This window comes from Equus asinus, chromosome 13 (genome assembly GCF_041296235.1).
Source record: "Equus asinus isolate D_3611 breed Donkey chromosome 13, EquAss-T2T_v2, whole genome shotgun sequence".
Lineage (NCBI taxonomy): Eukaryota > Metazoa > Chordata > Mammalia > Perissodactyla > Equidae > Equus > Equus asinus.
In genome coordinates this window covers 47,898,478-47,918,064 of record NC_091802.1, presented here as the reverse complement: position 1 = coordinate 47,918,064, position 19,587 = coordinate 47,898,478, and the positions used below count along the sequence as shown (strand labels likewise).

At 42.1% G+C, this 19,587-nt stretch overlaps 1 protein-coding gene across 1 annotated transcript in view; it reads left to right on the top strand.

Moving 5' to 3' along the window:
- The window catches only part of PITPNC1 (phosphatidylinositol transfer protein cytoplasmic 1), a 232,988-nt gene that overhangs the window by 149,123 nt on the left and 64,278 nt on the right, over positions 1–19,587 (top strand). Inside the window, exon 5 of the mRNA XM_070482114.1 lies at positions 2,991–3,062. Coding sequence (XP_070338215.1) covers positions 2,991–3,062 — 72 coding nt within the window. The remainder of the gene's footprint in view (positions 1–2,990; positions 3,063–19,587) is intronic.

Genomic DNA, 19,587 nt, shown 5'->3' with positions numbered 1-19,587 from the left:
CATTCTGTAAATGGGGAAACCGAGGCTGGGAGTGGTAAAGTAATTTGCCCAAGTCAATACATCTCAGACTGAGCCCAGGTCTGCTGCCTCCTATGTCTCAGTACTTCTCATTATATTATTTTCCATTGGAATAAAGAAGGCAATGTCTTTCTCTAATTTACAAAGAATAAGAAGGAGCATAAAAAATAAGCATAAGATTTGCAATGGAGGAGAGGGAAGTGGTAGGTGTTTCTGTCACATGGTCTGTGTCCTCACCAAACTAAGAATCAAAGTTATCAGCCGCGAGGGAGGGATGGTGACGCCAAGTACAGGTCTGGAGAGAGGGAAGGATTTGGGATGACCTCAGAGGCGAGATACAATGATGAGCCAACTAGGGAGGAGGAAAAGACCTTGCTTTACAGTTACGGCTCCATTAGGATCAGGGGGCTGGATTTTTAGGCACCCTAACCTGCATTGGGGAAGCAGCAGTTTTATCTCAAGGTGGACATCTAGCCGAAAGATTTTAGTGACAACCCTGAAAATGCCCTGAGCCAGAGATCCTTCTGATTTTCACTTGACACACCGCATTCCCCAGGGCTCCAGGAACCAGCCATCAGATATCCCAAGGGGATTATCAGTCCCAACCACTGCTGAAGGAGGAAACACTGACCAGCCTGGAGTCAGCTGTCTGATCCCGGTCCTCCCGCTGCTTTGCCGAAGCCAGGTGCACTCCCAGCCCTTGGCAGGGTTGCCATTCTGATATGAAAATAACCTAAGTTCGTGACTCAAAAATAACAACATCTGCTAATTTGCATGAGGGTTTTGCATTTCACATTTGGGTTTAATACCCAAATGCTAAAATTTATTTGTTTGACCTTAGGTAAGTGGTTTACGGGTTCAACTGATAAAAACTCCTTGCGGAGTTCCACTCCGATCACCCAGACCCAGCTCTCCACCTGGGCAGCTCTGTTCTCTCACCACCTGGTCCTGGTGCATGTGCTGGATGACCCTCGTGTGAATTAGGGGTTAAAAAGGACAAATCCATTGACCTGAAGGCATGTTATTTTTAAAGGGGTCTCTTGGCAGGTGCATCTCCCCAAGTTCACCTGTTGATCGAGAGCTCTACCATGGGGGTCTGAGCCGCTCTGATTCCTCCAGGGTCTTTATTTTATTTATGCTGAACAGCCCCTCTTTGGATCTCCCTGGGACTGAGTGTGAGGGCCACAGTTGTGGAGTGAGAGGCTTGAAAGGAGACAGCAAAGAGGGTGTTAATGAATAATCGCAGGACCTCGTTCTCCGTAAGGGCAATTACTGGGATTGATTGTTTCCACGTTTCCTTAGTCACCGCTCAGTTTGCTTGTTTCACTCGGATTAACACAGATGAAGGCCCAATGCACACAGGCATGTCGTATCACGAGAAGCATCAATGGCACGTCCAAGGCCTCTGCCTTCTTGTACAGGTGCTACCAGGGGTCTCAGCTTGGCGGAAAGGGGATCGTGGTCATCTTGGGGATGAAGCACATGGGGTGAGGGTGCATATGGTGGACTTTGGGATTTTAGGTAATACATTCTCTCTGCTTCCTTCTCGTGTGTGGTGTGTAGTGAGGTGGTTTTCCAACTTGAGCCTGCATCAGCTTCTTCTGAAGGGCTTGTTAAACACAGATGCCTGGGCCCCATCCCAAGAGTGGGTCTGGGGTTGGGCCCAAGAATTTGCCTTTCTAACAAGCTCCAGGATGCTGCTGCTGCTACTGCTATATGTTTGGAGACCCAGCCTCGACAACTAGTGAGGAAGTGATCAAGAGCATGACACTGAGACCAGGCCACCAGACCTTTCGATCTTGACTCTACTACTTACCAGCTGTGTGATCATGGGCCATTCACTGAACCTCTCTGTGCCTCTATTGCCTCATCTTTAAATCAAAGATGACGATAATAGTACCTACTTCCTGGGGTGGTTACAAGGAATAAACAAATTGGACCTTGGAAGCACTTAGACCAAGGCCTGGCACAGAGGATGTGCTCTATGCATGTTGGATAAATAAATAAGGAGCCATCCCCTTAAGCTCCTGCAGCTTTCCCTGTGGAGTTGATGGGTCATCTTACCCATTAGTCTTCAATCCCATCTCTAGTGGCCGAGAAAGTCAATGCCCAGCTCAGTGCCAGCAGGAGGGAGGTTACATCAACATCCATCAAAATCCTCTTAAGCTACTTTAACCCTTAAAATCTACTGAGTACATAGAATGGGACTCGATGGGACTGGACGCTCTGGTGGTGTGCATTTGGAGTTTCTCTCCCTGTGTGGGCAGAAAGAAGGGCGGCCTCTTACGGTCACGTGCAGCTGCAGCCCCATACTGTTTGCTGCCATTTGTTGAATGCTTTCTCCATGCCCAGCACTGTGTGTTTTACCCACATGATTTTATTTAACCCTCCAATGCCACTATTAGGTAATAATTATTGTCCCCGTGTTAATACCGCAGAGGTTCAGAGAAATTAAATGACCTATCCAAAATCACACAGTTATCCAGTGGCACACCCAAAATTAACAACCAAGTCTGTCTGATTTCAGTAATTTATGATCTTAAAATTCTACCACCTACCTCTAGGTTTATTATGAATATTTATGTAAAGGTTAAGGCTGGGTACCCAGGTATCCAGCAGTGCGACTGCTCCCCAAAGGTAAGCACCCCAGAAGTAGGATTGCCTCTCTCTCCAGAGTTTGCTCTCTGAGCCTGTGGTAGGACTCACAGAACATGCTCCTTTTGAAAATGTCCTCCTCAGCCACTTACCTTCTGTTGCTGGTGATTCCCTTGGGCCTGACTTCTGGATGGAATTGTGTTCACGTTGTCAAGGCTGCGTTTCTGGTCTGAATGTGGATATTGACCTAGTATCTTAACATTTCGCCTGTAGAACAGTGCTCCCACCCAAATGGTCAGGTGAGCATTCAGAGGCTATACTGAAGATGTGAAGAGAGAAAAAACAGTATGCTAACAAAACTTTACTTTTTTTCATAGTGTTCCTTTCTGCCGAAATTCTCCATTCATATAGAAACCAAGTATGAGGACAACAAAGGAAGCAACGACAGCGTGAGTAGCCGCCCCCCGCTCCCCCTCCCCCCACCATGCTGTACCTGCCTCTTGGGCTCTGAGAGTCACGATACTCTTCACAGCCCCTGTGCGGCCAGGGCCTCAGCAGGACCTGTACCTGGGACCTCAGAGAAGGTCTGAGGGCTATTTCCCTGGGGTTTCTCCCTGGAATGATTTTGTCGTCCAGCTTTTCTTTCTTCTCATTTTTAAGGTACTTTCCATGGGCCTCTGCAGAAATCTCTAACCTAGAGTGATTATCATCAGGTGTTGAGAGGATGGTGGGGACCTGGGAACCCCAGGATTTGGTTCTGATCATTGGATTGAGCACATATCTTCTCAATGACTGTTAACATTTACTCAGAAAAATGAATACCCTCAGATGAATGTGTGTATACATATATATTTCCTGGACTGTGCTTACATTCACATATATACGCATTTACACACATATCCCACTTTAAAATCAGGGTGTACCCCTCCTGCAAAATATTTATCTCGTGAGGCATTCTGACTCTTACCAAATTTCAGCCAAGTACTTTGTTTATTAGTATTGCTTAAAATCCATCTTCTGACCTGGCTTTTACCCCAGACTCTTTCCGTCAGCGCAATCCATTTCTACATTCCATTCTCTTTGGGAGTAAATGTTTTGTCCTACCAAGAGCCTCATCCTGAGATTGGGCTGTGGGTTCCATCAGAACCCATTGAGGGAAGAGCCTGGATCTAGAAGCTACAAGGCTTCACCTATTAATTTCTACTTCACTTACATGTTTTGCATTTGTGGAGAGTGATGAAGATTGGGACTATGCCAAAGTGGGCATAGAGAGTTTCCTGACAAGGTGACCTCTTGGGTGCCTTCACTGAGCCAAGGGAATGCAAAACGGGATGCAAGAGGTTGTGGAGGTAACTAAGTGCCATGAAGCAAGATCTAAGGAGTCATAAACATTGTCAACTTGAAAACCTTCTTTCTTGTGAAAACAGTCACTGAGAAGAACTAAGAAACCCTCTAGAAGGGGCACCTTTGGCCATGCCTACTCTGTGGTTCTTCATGTTGACGTCTTCTAGAAACTTCCTTCCTGCCTGTAGCAGGAACAAATTCTTCTAGAAGGTTCTAGTGTATTTGTTTGGGACACAGGTTGTCCCATTCAAGGTGGAGTCTGTCTTGACAGACCTTGAGTGGTTCCCAAAAGGTGTCATTCAAGAGGACACTTATTCATTTATTCAGTATTCAGCAAGGGCATATCAAGTACCTTCTATTTATATATCACTGTATGAATTACATGATGGTATTAAAAATGCAGATTCATTTCTCAAACTTCAGGTATTCATAGTTTAGCCGGGGGTGGGGAGGACCAACATATTAAATGACTAAAAAGATAAGCATGACAACGGTCTTCCCTTCCTTGGGTGTGAAGGGTCACCAGTGGTCAACCTTCAGAATGGAAAGAGCTTGAGGAGTGGCATTCAATAATGACCCATCTATTTGTGGGGACTGACTTGGCTTGCACCTAGTCACTTCAGCTCCCTGAACTAAGTTAGGACACCTGGAGTTTATCAGGAGTCAACAGACTACTTTTTTTGTAAATAAAGCTTTATCCAAACACAGCCACACTCACTCATTTCTGTATCATCTAGGCCGCTTTTGTGCTGTAACAGCAGAGTTGAGTGGTCGCAGCAGAGCTCCTATGGCCCTCAAAGCCTAAATTCACTTCCTGGCCATTTACAGAAAAACTGTGCTGACCCATGGTTAGCGAGACTCAAATCAGAACAGCACCCACCAGATCTGAAAATTTGACCACTCATAGATCTTCCCACCAACTGTCTCAACCAAAGGCTTTCCCCAGAGTTTCTGGAACTTTCCCAAGAGAAGAATGCAGCTGGCAGGGGTGGTGCTTCTCCAGTAATTTCAGGATCCCCAATGGTTAGCATCCTCTGGTGGTTGGTGACCTCGAGGGAAAAGTTTAGGACCATCTCCTTGTCAGTGGTCTGAAATCAGAGGTGCTTTGCTGGCCTACTTGGTCAAAGCCTCATTGTCTAAAATAGTGTTACACAGTGTTTACCTTGAATTCTTGCAAAATAATCACTTTTTTTCTGATTGGAAAATTAACACATGGTTATTAAAATGGAAAATGCAAAAAAAAACCCAAAAAAAGAAAGAAAAGAAAAAACTGGTAGTAATCCCATAATTCAGAGATGACTGCTGTTAGCATTTTGATTCATCTTACAGATTATTAATGAATTTATTTTTTAACCAATTCCCTTAAAATTGAATCATACAGTATGCTGTTTTTAACATGTCATGAAGTGTCCTTTCCAGTGTGATTTTTAATGGCTGGACTGCATTCCATTCTTAAATGTACTCTTTAACCAATTGCTAGTTGCTGGATATCGAAGTGAGCGCGAGCATTTTGATGCAGCTGTGGACCATCAGGAAAGGGTGATGCAGATCAGCCTGAATTGCTTTTCCAGGCACAATCTGAAAATATGGAGGGGGGCAATTTTTTAAATATCCTTTAGTCTTTCCAAACAAGTTCCCTCGCTCTCTCTCTTCTCTGTGGCTCTGTCCTTCCTCATGACTAGTTTAAAACTGCTCCACTTGTAGAGGTGTGGCGAGGACATGATCCTTATAGGTTGATAGGACCAGGATAACCTTCTGGTTTATCCTCTGCTCCGTTCAAATACTCAAAAAAATTCACATGGTTATCATTTATTACCTTGTATCCCTTTTTGGCAGGTGCTAAGTACTTTTCACTACTCTCCTGGGAATTTAACACACCAGGTTATCCATCCTAGAGTCAGGAGCCGTGCTTGGAGTGAGCGTCGCCTGCCTGTGCCAAGGACCAGGCCTCCCTGAGACATAGGCCAGCCTGTGAGGGAGGCACTGAAGCCCTGGCACTCGTGTGGAGTCCTTATCAACACAGTTTGCTTCCTCTTGGAGAAATGCCAGCTATTGTACCATGCCTTGCCTCCTCCCCAACTTTCTGACTCTGAGCTTGCCTGTGGGGTCAGCTCCTTATCTCTCTGTCATGGTGCCCAACCTGCCCGAGTCTAAGCCCCACCATCTTGTTAGACTGAAGAGGCCCTAAATGTATTTTTGCCCAAGTTCCCATTCTAGCCTCTGCCTGGCTGTGCCCCATGGATGCCCAGGTCTTGCTTTTGAGGCCTCTAGACCAGACAGGCCAGCCCCAGCTTGATTAAACTTCTTTGCCAATTCGCCTTCCTCTAATTTCCATATTCAGCAGCTGCTGTTGGTCACCCAGCTGGTTCGAGCTTGGTCCCTGGGAGGCAGAAAAGGAAGACTTCATTGGTTTTCATTCATACTTGTTAATGCTTGAAAATCAGAAGAAGAGAAATATATACTTATGTAATAATACTTTAATTATTAAAAGATAGCTTTGTCCAGGGGTTCAGAACTAGAGTCTTAAGCAGATGGCATGTGCTGGCATGCTCTTTTTCTGTCCAGGAAAGAATATGGAGTTTCTGGTGGGAGGCCGAGTTGCTAAAGAAAGCAGGGCAGTAGTGGATATTTCTCTTGTCTCAGTGCTTTGCCAAATTATTTAATAAATTCAGTTCATTTCTTTGCATTTTCTGGGTGTATAGTCATATCATTCAGCTACTGTCCTTCATATTGCTATCTGCACCCTGTTTCCTTCCCTACCTGCCAAAAATTTAATGAAATTGATGATGATAAGAAGCAATAATTAAACTGAAGAACGCTGGTGATAATCATATTGATTAGTGATTGAATAGCGTACATGTTCTTATCCTATTATCAATTACCATGAAAGTAATTTTTTTACATGACCTAATATCTTGTAAAAAAAGAAATAGTGGTGGGAGGACTAGATATAAATATCTTCTCCTCCTCGTTAAAATAAAACTAGTATATTTATGATTGTGAAAACTTGTAAATTGTGGTTACGTTAACCATGACACAATGGTGAAGTTGTCTTAAATTGAGGCCCATTTATTTTATGCACATACTGATGAGAATTATTTAGGCCTTAATTAGCGCTGGGGAGGACGGCACCATGCCAAGGTGAGGTTCTGTTGTTTGTCCAAAGCTATAAATCGAGATGTGGGAGAGCCAGCGCTTAGCACTCGTGTGATGGCTGCTGCCAGGTGACTGTCGTTCAACGGGGTTAATGGGGGCAGCCTTGCCTGTACTTCCTCTTCCAAACAAAGCAGGCGCCATTTAAAGCAGCGCTTCTCAACCTTGGCTGCACATTGGACTCACCTGAGAAGTTTTAACAATGGCTCGTGCCTGGGTTCCACGCCCCCTAGGATTCTGATTTAATTGGTCCTGGGTGCAGGCTGGTCTAAAGCAGCCAAAACACAGGGAGGCTAGAACACTGTCCCTCCAGGAACGCCGAAGTCTCCAATTGGGAGTGTGTGCAGTTTTAGAGAGGCCACCCTCCAGTGAAACCTGGTATGTTCTCTTTAGGGGCGTAGGATGTGCCATCTCCACCCCATGTGAGGCTCTAGACCAATGGTTCTCAATCGTGGCTGCATATTGAAGTCACCTGGGAAGCTTTAGGGCTCACTCACTGATGCCATTGTCCCGCCCCTCGGGATTCTGATTTCATTTGTCTAGGGTGGTGTCCAAGCATTGAGATTTGTAAAGCTCCCCGAGGTGAATCTGAGGGGTGTCAAGGCTGAGAACTATAGATGTAAAGGAAATATTGCTATTTGAAACCAACTGTGAACACTTAGGAAATCAAGTTCTGCAAATTTCCTCACTTCTTCAAACTCCTGAAAACAGACCAGTTTACAAAAAGCATGTTTATAACCACCACCACCCACACAATAGAAGGGCCTTAGGGCGCCATATTTATTCTCGTTAGCCATTATTTCTCAGCAATGAAATTCCTCTAATCAGATGGAAAGAATATCCAGTCTAGTTCCTGGAAATGTGAGGCTCTGTCCTTCACAGAGGTCTCCTTGGGGGCTGTCTAAAACAAGTATTTGGAATTTATTTACTTTCTCGTTGAGCCGTGTTAGAATGAAAGAACACAAAGTTGTTCTTTGTGAAACAAAAAGATCAGTATTGAAGTCCCAGCTAGACGACCTTAAGCAATGGAGTCTTGGTTTCTTTATCAAGAAAATAGGGTAAATAATGCTTGCATCACAGTGTGGAGGATTCATACAGGTTAATTTACCTGGAAGCACTTCATAAACTGTTAAGTGCTAGACAAATATTAGGCGTTGCTTTAATTATGGTCATACCTGTGGATTAACTGCATTAATGGTGATTTCCTCATGAGACTCTGCTTTTGTCTGAATTGTTGGTAAACCATTTCTTGTTAAACAATTTGGAGTACCTACTGTGTGCCAGGCATTATACAAGGTAATGAGGATACAGCAATAAGACAGACAAGGCTTCCACTACTCATGGAGTCGAGGAAGCAGATTATAAGCAAGGAAACAAAGAATTCCAGCTGTAGTAGGTGAGAAGAAGGCAATAGATAGGCTGGAGGGGGAGCTCAGCTTGAAGCCTTGTGGTCAGGAAATGCCTCTCAGAAGAGGTGATAAATCTGTGTGAGACTTGAAGGAGCCAACCATCTAAAGGGTTGTCCAGGCAAGGGAACTGGTATGAGCTGAGTTGTGTCCCCGAAATTCATATTTTGAAGTTCCTCAGAATGTAACTGTTTGGAGATAAGGCCTTTAAGGAGGTGATTCCATTAAAACGAGATCATTAGGATGACCTGAATCCAATCTGACTTATGTCCTTATAAGAAGAGGAAACTTGGATACGCAAAACTGGGATGTGCAAGCACAGAGGAGAGACCATTTGAGAAGGACCGTGTGAGGACAGAGCAAAGTTGAGGCCATCTGCAGGCCAAGGAGAGAGGTCTCAGAAGAAACCAAACCTGCCGGCACCTTGATCTTGGACTTCTAGCCTCCAGAACAGTGAAAAAATAGAATTATGTTCTTTAAGACACTCTGTGGTATTTTGTTATGGCAGTCCAGGGCAAAGGCCACAGCCCCTGACGCAGGCTGACATATTCCAGGAACTGTCAGAAAACCAGTGGCCAGAGCATTAGGAGTGAGAGCAGACCCATAGGAAATGAGATCGAGAAAGTAGCGGAAGCCAGATCACATAAGACCTCTGAGACCATGGCAAAGAGTTTGGAGTTTAATGCAGTGAGAAGTTTCTCGAGGATTTTAAACAAAGGAGAGACATGATATTTATGGGGTTTTAAAATAAACTTTTTATTCTGGAGTCATAAATTTACACTCAAGTTGCAAAGCTATTGCAGAGTTCTCATATACCCTTTACCCAGCTTCCCCTAATGTTAACATCTTATATAACCATGTTAGATATTTCCAAACTACAGACTTTATTCAGATTTCACTAGTTTTCCCACTAATGTCCTTTTTCTCTTCCAGAATCCGGTTTAGGACACCATGTTACTTTGGGTGATTTATGTTTTTAAATGTTTGCTCTGGCCCTTCTATAGAGAATGGGTGGTAGGTCAGTGAGGATGGAAGCAGAGAGTCCAGCTGGCAGGCGATTGCAATAATCCAGACCAAGACGATGGTGGCTTGGGCTGGAGAGATGGCAGTGGATAAAGAGGGGAGGGATCGATATATTGTGGAAACAGACTGACTTTCTGTTGGGATTGATGCATTGGAGGGCAAAAGGAGGATGATCTCAGGATTTGTAGATTTGCCTGTTGACCTTGAGTGGGTGGTGGTGCCGTTGCCGTAGTGGGGAACAGTGGAGGAGAAGCAGGTTCTGAGGGGAAGTCAAGAGCTCTATTGGAGGGGCTGGCCTGGTGACACAGCAGTTAAGTGCACACGTTCCACTTTGCTGGCCCAGGGTTCACTGGTTCGGATCCCGGGTGCAGACATGGCACCGCTTGGCAAGCCATGCTGTGGTAGGCGTCCCACATATAAAGTAGAGGAAGATGGACATGGACGTTGGCTCAGAGCCAGTCTTCCTCAGGGGGGAAAAAAAGAGCTCTATGTGAGATGTAGTCAGTTGAGGTGCCACTGAGACTTCCAAGTAGAATTTCGGGCAGGTAAGAAGTTGGATATATAATCTGGAGTTCAGAGAGAGGTGTAGGTCATGATTCAGAGATGGAAATAAATGAGGTTATCTAGGGAAAGGAGTGCTAGAGAAAGGAAAGTCTCAGATGCTCCAGGATGGAGAGTGCCCGGGTCCCAAGAAGGACCCTCCCATGGCTTTCAAGTCCAGCTTCTGATTATTATCTTTTCTCCTTAGTTAAGACTCATTTTCAATCACTGAGTTGTGCTTGGTTTTAGAGAATTAAGTTATTTCACTTAGTTAACTACAAAGGTCTACCTGAGAAATCTGCTTTCTTCCCTGGGGGTGGGGGTGATTTCTTTATATGAATTGAGTAAACATTTCAGTGCTTTGACTTGGCTTAACTTGTGTTGCCTTGGAGAGAGAGCTAGAAACGTTCTCCTGACCACAAATAGCTCCCACTGGGAGTTACCAACTGACAAAGGGAATTTTATCATCTGAGACCTCTATGTATTGAGGATGTGTTATTGCAACAGTCATTATGAAGTTGTTTCATTATTAGTATCGTATTTGTATTTTTAACATCAAGAGGGCAACCTGGATGGATGTAGGGTAAAATGACTTAGTTACACATTTCAAAATGTACTAAAATTCACTTGTAAACAAGGGTCCCAGTGAGAACAGTAGAATCCATATTTACAGGTCTCTGGCGCTGATTTTCTTTTCCTTAAATGGCTTCTGATTGAGGATTATAGAAAGGAAAAATCATTTGCTTTATTTTTAGACGTGATCTCTGATGTCTTCAACTTTTATAGTTCTGTTTTTCACCTTAGATTATTATAACCAGCCACCTACAAAATCTGCAATTTTCTCTAATAAGTCAGTACGTGCTAAAATGAAGTTTGCACAAAGCACCCCCATTTGCAGTTTTGAAGGATTAATATCCACTTTGGTCCATTAAGAGGGAAGTCAGTGTCCTTACTTACTCTGTGTCTAATAGTATCATTTTGAGGACGATGGAAGACAGATCATGTTTGCTTCCTTAAGATGTTGCCTTTGCTCTTTGTGGTACAATTTGTGATCTGAGAGCTGGATGTGAAAAACATGTAAGCAAAAGGAGCGTCCATCCAACATGGGGACTAGCTTTCTGATTCTCAAAATTATAGTTACAGGGCAGGTTGTAGTTACAGCCCATTCAGAGAAGCTAGAACTTATTACAAGTAATCATTATTATTAATAGATATAGGTATTTGCTTTCTGTCTAGGCTTGGTTCACTGATGCTGTGGTAAATCCAATAATGCCTACCTCTGCTGACCTGTTTCCTGTCAACTTAAAAAGCGTATTTGTTTGATATTTTATCTCAAAATGAGTTTATTCAGGAATAGCCAAAAGCATTGCCATTTGGGATGTGCGTGCTATGACAAACCATAGGCAAATCCAGAAAACAGAGGAGCTGCCTTTATAGAGAAAAGGGGGGAGTAGGGAGGGGCTGTTCTAAACGAAAATCCATTGGGAGAAAGTAAGTTCAGGGCAGCAGCATCTTCCCGTTGGCTGGGCTGTTGCTGGGTAGGGAGAGAAATCTTCCTTCAGTAGTAAAGTAGTTTTACTTCCTGTCCAATATGCAAGCATCCCTCTCCCTTGATGTAATTAACCGCGTGTGATTGAGCATGACAGCTCCCCCTATAGGCCTTCCCAACTCCAATTTAGTTAAGGTTTCTTTTATTAATTTCCACAGTACTAGGAGTTAGGAAGACAGACAGTTAACCAAACTGGTCAAAAGCAGCATAAAAGGACAAGGCTGAATCATGATTGGGAAATCAGAGGTCAGAGCTAGAAAAGCATTACCAAGTATCAAGATGTGGGCAACCATTTTACAGCTAACATAGTAATAATTGAGTCAAATGAGAATCATCGATAGATGCCAAAGCATTGATGCTAAAGCAGTATTGAGGACAGAAGTTCACATTGTCTCAAAGTATTACTCCAGAGATTATGTATTAATGACAAACAGTGGAGAAATCTAGTGGATGCCATCAAGTAAGCAAATTTTGCATCACCAATAATAGGACAGATTGACATAACGTGCCTCCCATCGTGACACACTAAGGACACAATATCACGTATGGATTATTTTTCCAAAACATGTTTAACTTGAATTCAATCAGGAGAAAACAGTCAGACAAATCCAAATTGGGGGACACTCTAAGAACAAGCCAAAACTCTTCAAAAAAAACTTATCATTAAAGACCAAAAGCAAACCAAAACAATAACCTAGGGAACTCCCCTAGATTAAAGGATACTAAAGTCATTCAACAACTAAATTTAATGCCCAGTCCTTGATTAGAGTCTAGATTAAGGGGGGACGGGCCGGTGCAGGGGTCAAGAAAAGATATTATTGGGACAATTGTGAAAATTTGAATATGGACCACATATTAGATAATACTATGGTTTGTGTTGAGTCAATATTAAATTTCTTGCCTGTGATCATTACTTTGTGGATATGTAGGAGATTGTCCCTGTTCTTAGGAGATACATGTTGACATATATGTATTTTTTCCTTATAAAAATTGAGGAACTATTCATATGTTGCAATGAGATATCAAATAACTTACTCAAGGTTACACGAGTCTTTGTTTTTCTTTTTTTGTAGCCATGAAGCAGAAGTTTTCAGTCTTCTCTCTTTTCAGTGATATCCTGATTTCATTAATAAAACAGAAAAAAAATAGCCTAATCATAGCTATTATCAGTATCAACATTGATTCTATTCACCCAAAAGATGTTTACGAAGAGGAGATTTTTGAGTTGCAGAAACCCTAGGTTCTCTCTAAGTAATTTCACACTCTAGGTTGTATCCTGAAGTTTTGAAAAGGCAGATGGAGATAATTCAGACTAGACTTCGAAGTGGACAACCTTTCTAAAGGTTAGAGCCCTGGCCACATACCTCCTCACATGTGGGTGTGCTACCCTATTTGGGCCTCCCTCACTACCACACTTATCGTGCTGTATAGTAATTGCTCATTTAACTGTCTTTTCAACTCATTTTAAAGCTCTCTGAGAGCAGACACCATTATTAATACCAACACAACTTTAAGGCACCTAGGAACAATCTAACTTTTATAGACCAAATTATTATTAAATAGCATATCAAAGACCTGAATAAATGATAAATACTCCATGTTGATGGATGAGAAGACTGAGTACAATAAAGAAGTAAGTTTTTTCCTAAATTAATCTCCAAGTCAAATGTGATTCCAATCAAAATCCCAACAGGATTTTCATAAATTGATTGTAAAATTACAATGGCAGAATAAAAGTCCAAAAATAGCTGGAACAAATTTTGAACAAGGAACAAGGGGAGATTCATCATATCAGATAACAAACCATATTAAAAGAGTGTGGTATTGGCACAAAGGTAACAATAGACCTACACTGATCATGGGAGTTTGACACATAGTAAATAAAGCATCTCAGTTCAGTAGGGAGAGAAGACAGTGGGTCATTTTCGTAGAAAATGTCATTGGGTCAACTGACATTTCATATGGAAAAATAAAATATTAGATCCCTGCCTCATTCTATATTAAAAAGTAAACTCCAAAAGGAGTTTACAAACCCAAGTGTGGGAAACTGTTAAAATCACTTAAGAATATATTGTTTATGAATGGATTTATGTATTGTATGTAATATAAAGTTAATAAAAATATGGACCAGGTTCACAACAGATTTACCATAGCTGTCAGCCTGGAGGAAAAGCGGAAGGGATCAAATATGACAAACTGTTTACATTTGTTCATTTTGAGTGATGGGTAGTGACTGTTATGTGATCCTTGGTACTCTGGATGTTGGTCTTTTGAGTTTTGAAAAGAAACATTCATCCAACGCTTCTGTTCCATGAGACTCAATCTCTCCTATTTTCTGTGATCCATTCTCAGTTCCTGTCACTTTGCAGTTGTTTCCCAAATGTTTGGCCTTTTTTTCCCCTCATGAGAGACCTAATTACTGTGGGAAAACAGTGCACTTCACTTAAAAAAAATAAGACACAGCTTTCCTGTTTATTTACCTAGAGCTTTGTGTTTATGTTTGTCGAGCCCAGTTCTTGGTACCTCAGTGAATGGATTGTTCACAGCAGTTGGTGGCCAACAACCTTTGGGTCTTGGAGCACTTTTGATGAGGATACTTTAGGAATCTGCCAAAAGCTAGCAACTGGCCAGGCCCATTTAGCAGGACAATGTACTAGATTCAGAAAACTCACCAGCTTTGGACCAAACAGGGTCCTAAGCAGGGCTCTGGAGCTCAGTGATAATGGGACTTCGTTGTTCTGAACTTCCCCGGCTGTGAAACTGGGGAAAGGATGCCCACCTCAGGATTATTGGGAGGATTCAGTGAGATGATGCATGTCAAATACCCCACAAACAATGGTTCTTTCCTTCTCTTTAACTTCACTTACCTTCATGGAAACCACTTCAGACTCTTGGAGATCTGCGAGTGGGGAAATTAAATTAGGGGAGTTCTTCTGGAGGGAAGGTGCTAAGTTCTCACACTTCCAAAGTCTGCGGTCCCTAATCCTTTTCCACCATCCAGAATGGGGCACCCTCAGTCATAAGTTGAGAAGTCACATGTCCCCGGGAGCTTTGGAGTTCACTTTTCCAAGGTGCAGGAGGGAGTGCTCACTGTTCAGAGCCCTGGACCCTCTGACCAGTGGCTTTCTGCCTGGAAGTTGGGAGTTCCGGTTTCAGAACCAGTTCTTCTTTGGGTCTCACTCACCTGTAAGGGATCCTGATTGACACATCTTTGCACCCAGAGGTGACAGCCACCTGTCCTGTTATAGTAATCAACAGGATAGAGGCAGAATGGTGAAGGGATGAAGGCTACACACACTGGAGTCAGATCATTTAGGTTTGATTCCCGGGTCAGATGCTTAGCAGCTGGTTAAGGCATGTTACTTCACCTCTTTATGCCCCTGCAAATAGGTATGATAATAGTTTCTACTTATCGGGTACTTGTGAAGATTGTGTGTTAATCATGAAAAGTGCTCAGAACAGTGCTTGGTACACATAGTACTTGCTCAACGTGTTAGCTGTTATTGATGTCTCCATATTTCATCGAGTCTAAGGTAGCCATTGTTTTTCATGTTTCAACAACCCTAAAAATGAAATGCATGTTAGAGTCAATGGCATCATACAGTTGTAAGTGGCACCATTCTTCTTTTTATTGTGGTATAACTTATAGTGTCTTAGATTCAATGAATTCATCATGTCACCTCCTGCACAGGATGTCAGGATGCCTGAATAGTGAATTTAAGCACTAAACAGCGTTTGCATCTAAAATATGAACACTGTACTGGATTCTGCCAAAGAAAAGTCATTGAATAATAAGCTATTCAGTCATTCAGGCCTGGAAGGTTGTTTGTTAACTTTTTCTAGGGTTCTGACTGGCTTCCTCATAATGTGAATGACTTATAGAGCTCTGAAAAAGAAACAGTTGAATCTTCTCTACTCATAGGTTCAGAGCCATCATCTTTGTAAAATGGATTTCTCTCTAAAGTCCCTGGATGCCATCTATCTGATAAACGCCTTCAAGGACAAAATCTCCACTAGTATTTTGTCTTTAAAAAAAAAAAAAAAGTGGGGCAAGAGGATGATAGGAACTGACCTTATGGAAAAGAAGTTAATGATTTCCAATGGACATGGTTTCAGAGCAATTTTTCCCTTTTGATGCACTGAAAGCATTGCTTCCATCTGCTCTTCTACTTGTCTGCGGGCTCTGTGTTTTAACCAAGCAGTGTGTCAGCCGTTGCCCACCGAATTCTGTACATGATCTTCTGAGACTGATAGCAATTCTGTCTGAACAATATTAAGCTGTTAAATCATATTTAAGTCATATTTCCCCACTAATGCCTATTGAAGGCCTGTTTATAGTCCTTCAGACTTTACGACCATTTGGTACATAAACTGATTACATATAAACTTCACAGAGCTGCATCTGAAAATCTTTCATTTTGTTCCCAGCCCTTCAAAGAGATAGTTGTAAATACCTTTGGAATATGCAGACCATTATGTGGAGAATTTTAATTTTCCTTAGCTTTGCCAGTCAGGTTATTAATAAATAGATGTTGAAAAGCATCAACTAAATGCCATCATGAAGTAGATACTCAGGGGTGAAACCAAATAATTGACCATTTGGTGCTGAAATGTTTTATTATCTCTCATACTGAGGTTCAGAGGAAGTCAGAAATCTGTCGTGAGTTTCCTTTTGTTATTAACTCAACTTCGCCTTGGTTGGCGTGTCAAAACTAGAGTGAAATATTGAAATGAAATATGAAATGTATTAAGGAAGCCCCTCAGGAATGAAAGACACTGGAAAGGTTGATTTTTCTAGTAACTTAAATTTGATCTATGGGTAAAACCTTGTTTTCAGCACCCAGCTAAATTTGCTTAGAACAATCTGGGTCTCTTGATATAGATGATGTTAAACCAGATACACCAGTTGCACACATAGTATGCCTTTGTTGAGGCTTTTTGTAACAGTTTGAAATAGAAAACAGTATTGCTAAAAAAAATAAAGTAGTCATGTGATACCCACGGGTGACTTAATATTCTACTTTGGCTAAGAGTTCATGTAACTGCACATTGCTTCCTCTTTCTAAGATTGGCTGTTACTATTCGAAAAATCTTACTATCAGAAAAAATATTCTCTCTTATACAATTAAGGATAAAAAATTAATTAGTGACTCCCTCTGGGTACAGATTTTTTAGAGTCATGTTTTTTGCCAAGTTTGTTCTCTAGCTGCCCTGAAGACTTTGTCTTCTGGTACCCACTTTGTAAGTTTGCACCATGGAGTGTTGAGGAACAGGATGTACAGTGGGTAAAAATTATCATTATGCACTGTGCAAATAGGAATGTCCAGTGTAAAGGGACAGTGTATCAAGCCAGGGCCCCTGCAGATAACAGGTGTTTAGTTACATTGGACAAAGTCAAGAAATGGTTTTATTGGGAAAAACATTCAGGGACTTTAACAGGTTTCTCCTGCTGCAAAGTTAAGGCAATGTACTTGAAGAGTCTTACAGTGTCTCAAGGGCAGTCAGCACCAGTTGTAAGAGATGGAGCAGTTGGAGCTGTTTTCAGCAGACCTAGATTTACTCATCTTGTTCCCAACCATTATTCTAAACTGACAAGAATGTCAAGTCTTCTGGTTTAAGGACTCTTCTCTTGGGTGTTCCTTATTCCCTAGAGGTGTAGAAAATTCTTCTGTTTTAAAGATTCTTCCCCCTGGATTTTCCTTACCCCATTGGATCAGTTTTTAAAATGATAATGAATTTCTAAACCAAATAATTGATAAAAGCCACCTGTCACAGTTCCTACAGGTAATAGATGTTTAGTAAATATCAATTACATCTCCTTTGATCCCTTAACTTCCCAATGGCAATCTTAGAAGTCCTTTATTTTGCATTGAAAGGAGAAGATGATCTCAAAAGTGTATTGATTTGTTGTACGAGAAACATTTGTTGGGCATCTGTTTGGTACCAAGAGTTGCTAGTTTGGGGAGGGAGGTACTGTCACTGCAGCATAACGTGGTAGATGCTGTAGAGAACACAGGATGGAAGATGGGACTGGAAAGAAAGGCAGGATTGTGGTGCAGGAAGAGACTAGCGGAGAACACAAGAGACTTGCAATAGATCAGATTGGAGAGATCACAGCCCCAAATTTAAAGCAGTGACAGTAGCAATAGAGAGGAGAGAATTTATGAGGAAGCAGTAGAGACGTGGGTGCCCAACTGGATTTAGGAATGGGATGGGACAACAGGCTCAGGGGTCTGGGATAAGTCAGGTTTTTGTCACGTATGAGTGGTACTGCCATGAACTAAAACAAGGAATTTTTTTTTAAGTAGTTTAGGAGAGGTTGATGAGTTCACTTTTGGTCCAGTTGAGTTTGAAGTGCTCATGGAAAATTTAGTGAAAATAAGTAGTAGGAAATTTGATATATAAATCTAAAACTGAGACCTAGAGATATAGATTTGGAAGTTATAAAGCAAAGGTCATTTGAAGCTATAGAAATGGAGGATATTATCCAAAGGATATGTGAGGGGTAAAGAGAGAAGAAGGGTAAGGATGGAACTTGTGGGAATATCAACATTTAAGTGGAAGGAAATGGACAAAATCCCTTAAAGATAGATGAGAAGGGACTCCCTGTGAGGTGGGAGGAAATTTGGGATACTAGGGAGTCACAAAGGCCCAGGAAAGAGAGAATGTCAAGGAAAAAAATGTCACCAGTGATAAAGCAGCAGAGTTCAGGAACACAGAATTTAAAAGGTTCTGTGAGATGGAGCAATAAGGAGGTCATTGGTGACCTTTATGAACACAAGTGAAATGGTGGGGGCAGAACCCAGCTTGCAGTGTACCAAAGAGGAATTCAAGGATGCTTGGCTCTGAAAGGAAGGAAAGGAACTGAATCAGAAGGGGACTCAGGGGTGGGGGAGAAGCTTGTGGAAGACTTCCCATCTTGATGGAAAACAAGTTCACATTCTGATGCCTCTCCTCTGTTCCAAGCACATAGCAATGACAGATGAAATACACAAAGAAAACCAAACTGGTATACTAGACTCATGGATCAGAAATGGTACAGAAAATCGGGAGGATGGAGGTGCATGGAGTGGCCTCTGAGTCTGGGGGCAGACAGTAGCAGGTATTGATGTGAGTGTTAGAGGCAATGGGACTAAAAGTGCTCTGTGCGGAACAAGGGACCAGAGCCAGGCTCACTGTTTGAAGGAAGCAGTGGGGATGGGACTCTTCCTGGGGAAAGGAGACTGAAAGAATCCCCTAAGACTGCTGCCTTCGCCATGGCTTAATATACTGGTTTGCTCTTGGAAGTCAGCTGTAAAACCTAAAGATTGGTGCAGGGAACGGGGGAGGGAGTGAAGGTGGAGAAAGACAGAAAGCGAAAAGATGAAGCTTCCCACGCAAACCAATTATTAAGAAAGATAGCCAATATAATCAACAGTCAGAACATGAATTGAATGCAAATGGAAATAACTTTATAGATGGAGCTGATTAAAATAGTATGTTTATGCTGCTCCAAGGGTAAAATAAGGAAGTGATTACCATTTTATTTTATTTTTAAATTATTTTTACTTGTTTCTTTTGAGGAAGATTAGCCCTGAGCTAACATCTGCCACCAATCCTCCTCTTTTTTGCCAAGGAAGACTCACCCTAAGCTAACATCCATGTCCATCTTCCTCTACTTTATATGTGGGACACCTGCCACAGGATGGCTTGATAAGCGGTGCATATGTCCACAACTGGGATCCGAACCAGTGAACCCTGGGCCATTGAAGCAGAACGTGCAAACTTAACTGCTGCACCACCGGGCTGGCCCCTCCATTTTAAAAGAATGCTAAGTTAAGAAATAAAAATTAACAACGACAACAACAACAACCAAACAAGAACTGAGGATTTGAAAAAGAAGCAATTATAAATTTGGGAACCTAGTTGATGAAATGAATGACTCTGTAGTTAAGATAAACTCTAGACACAACTAAAGAG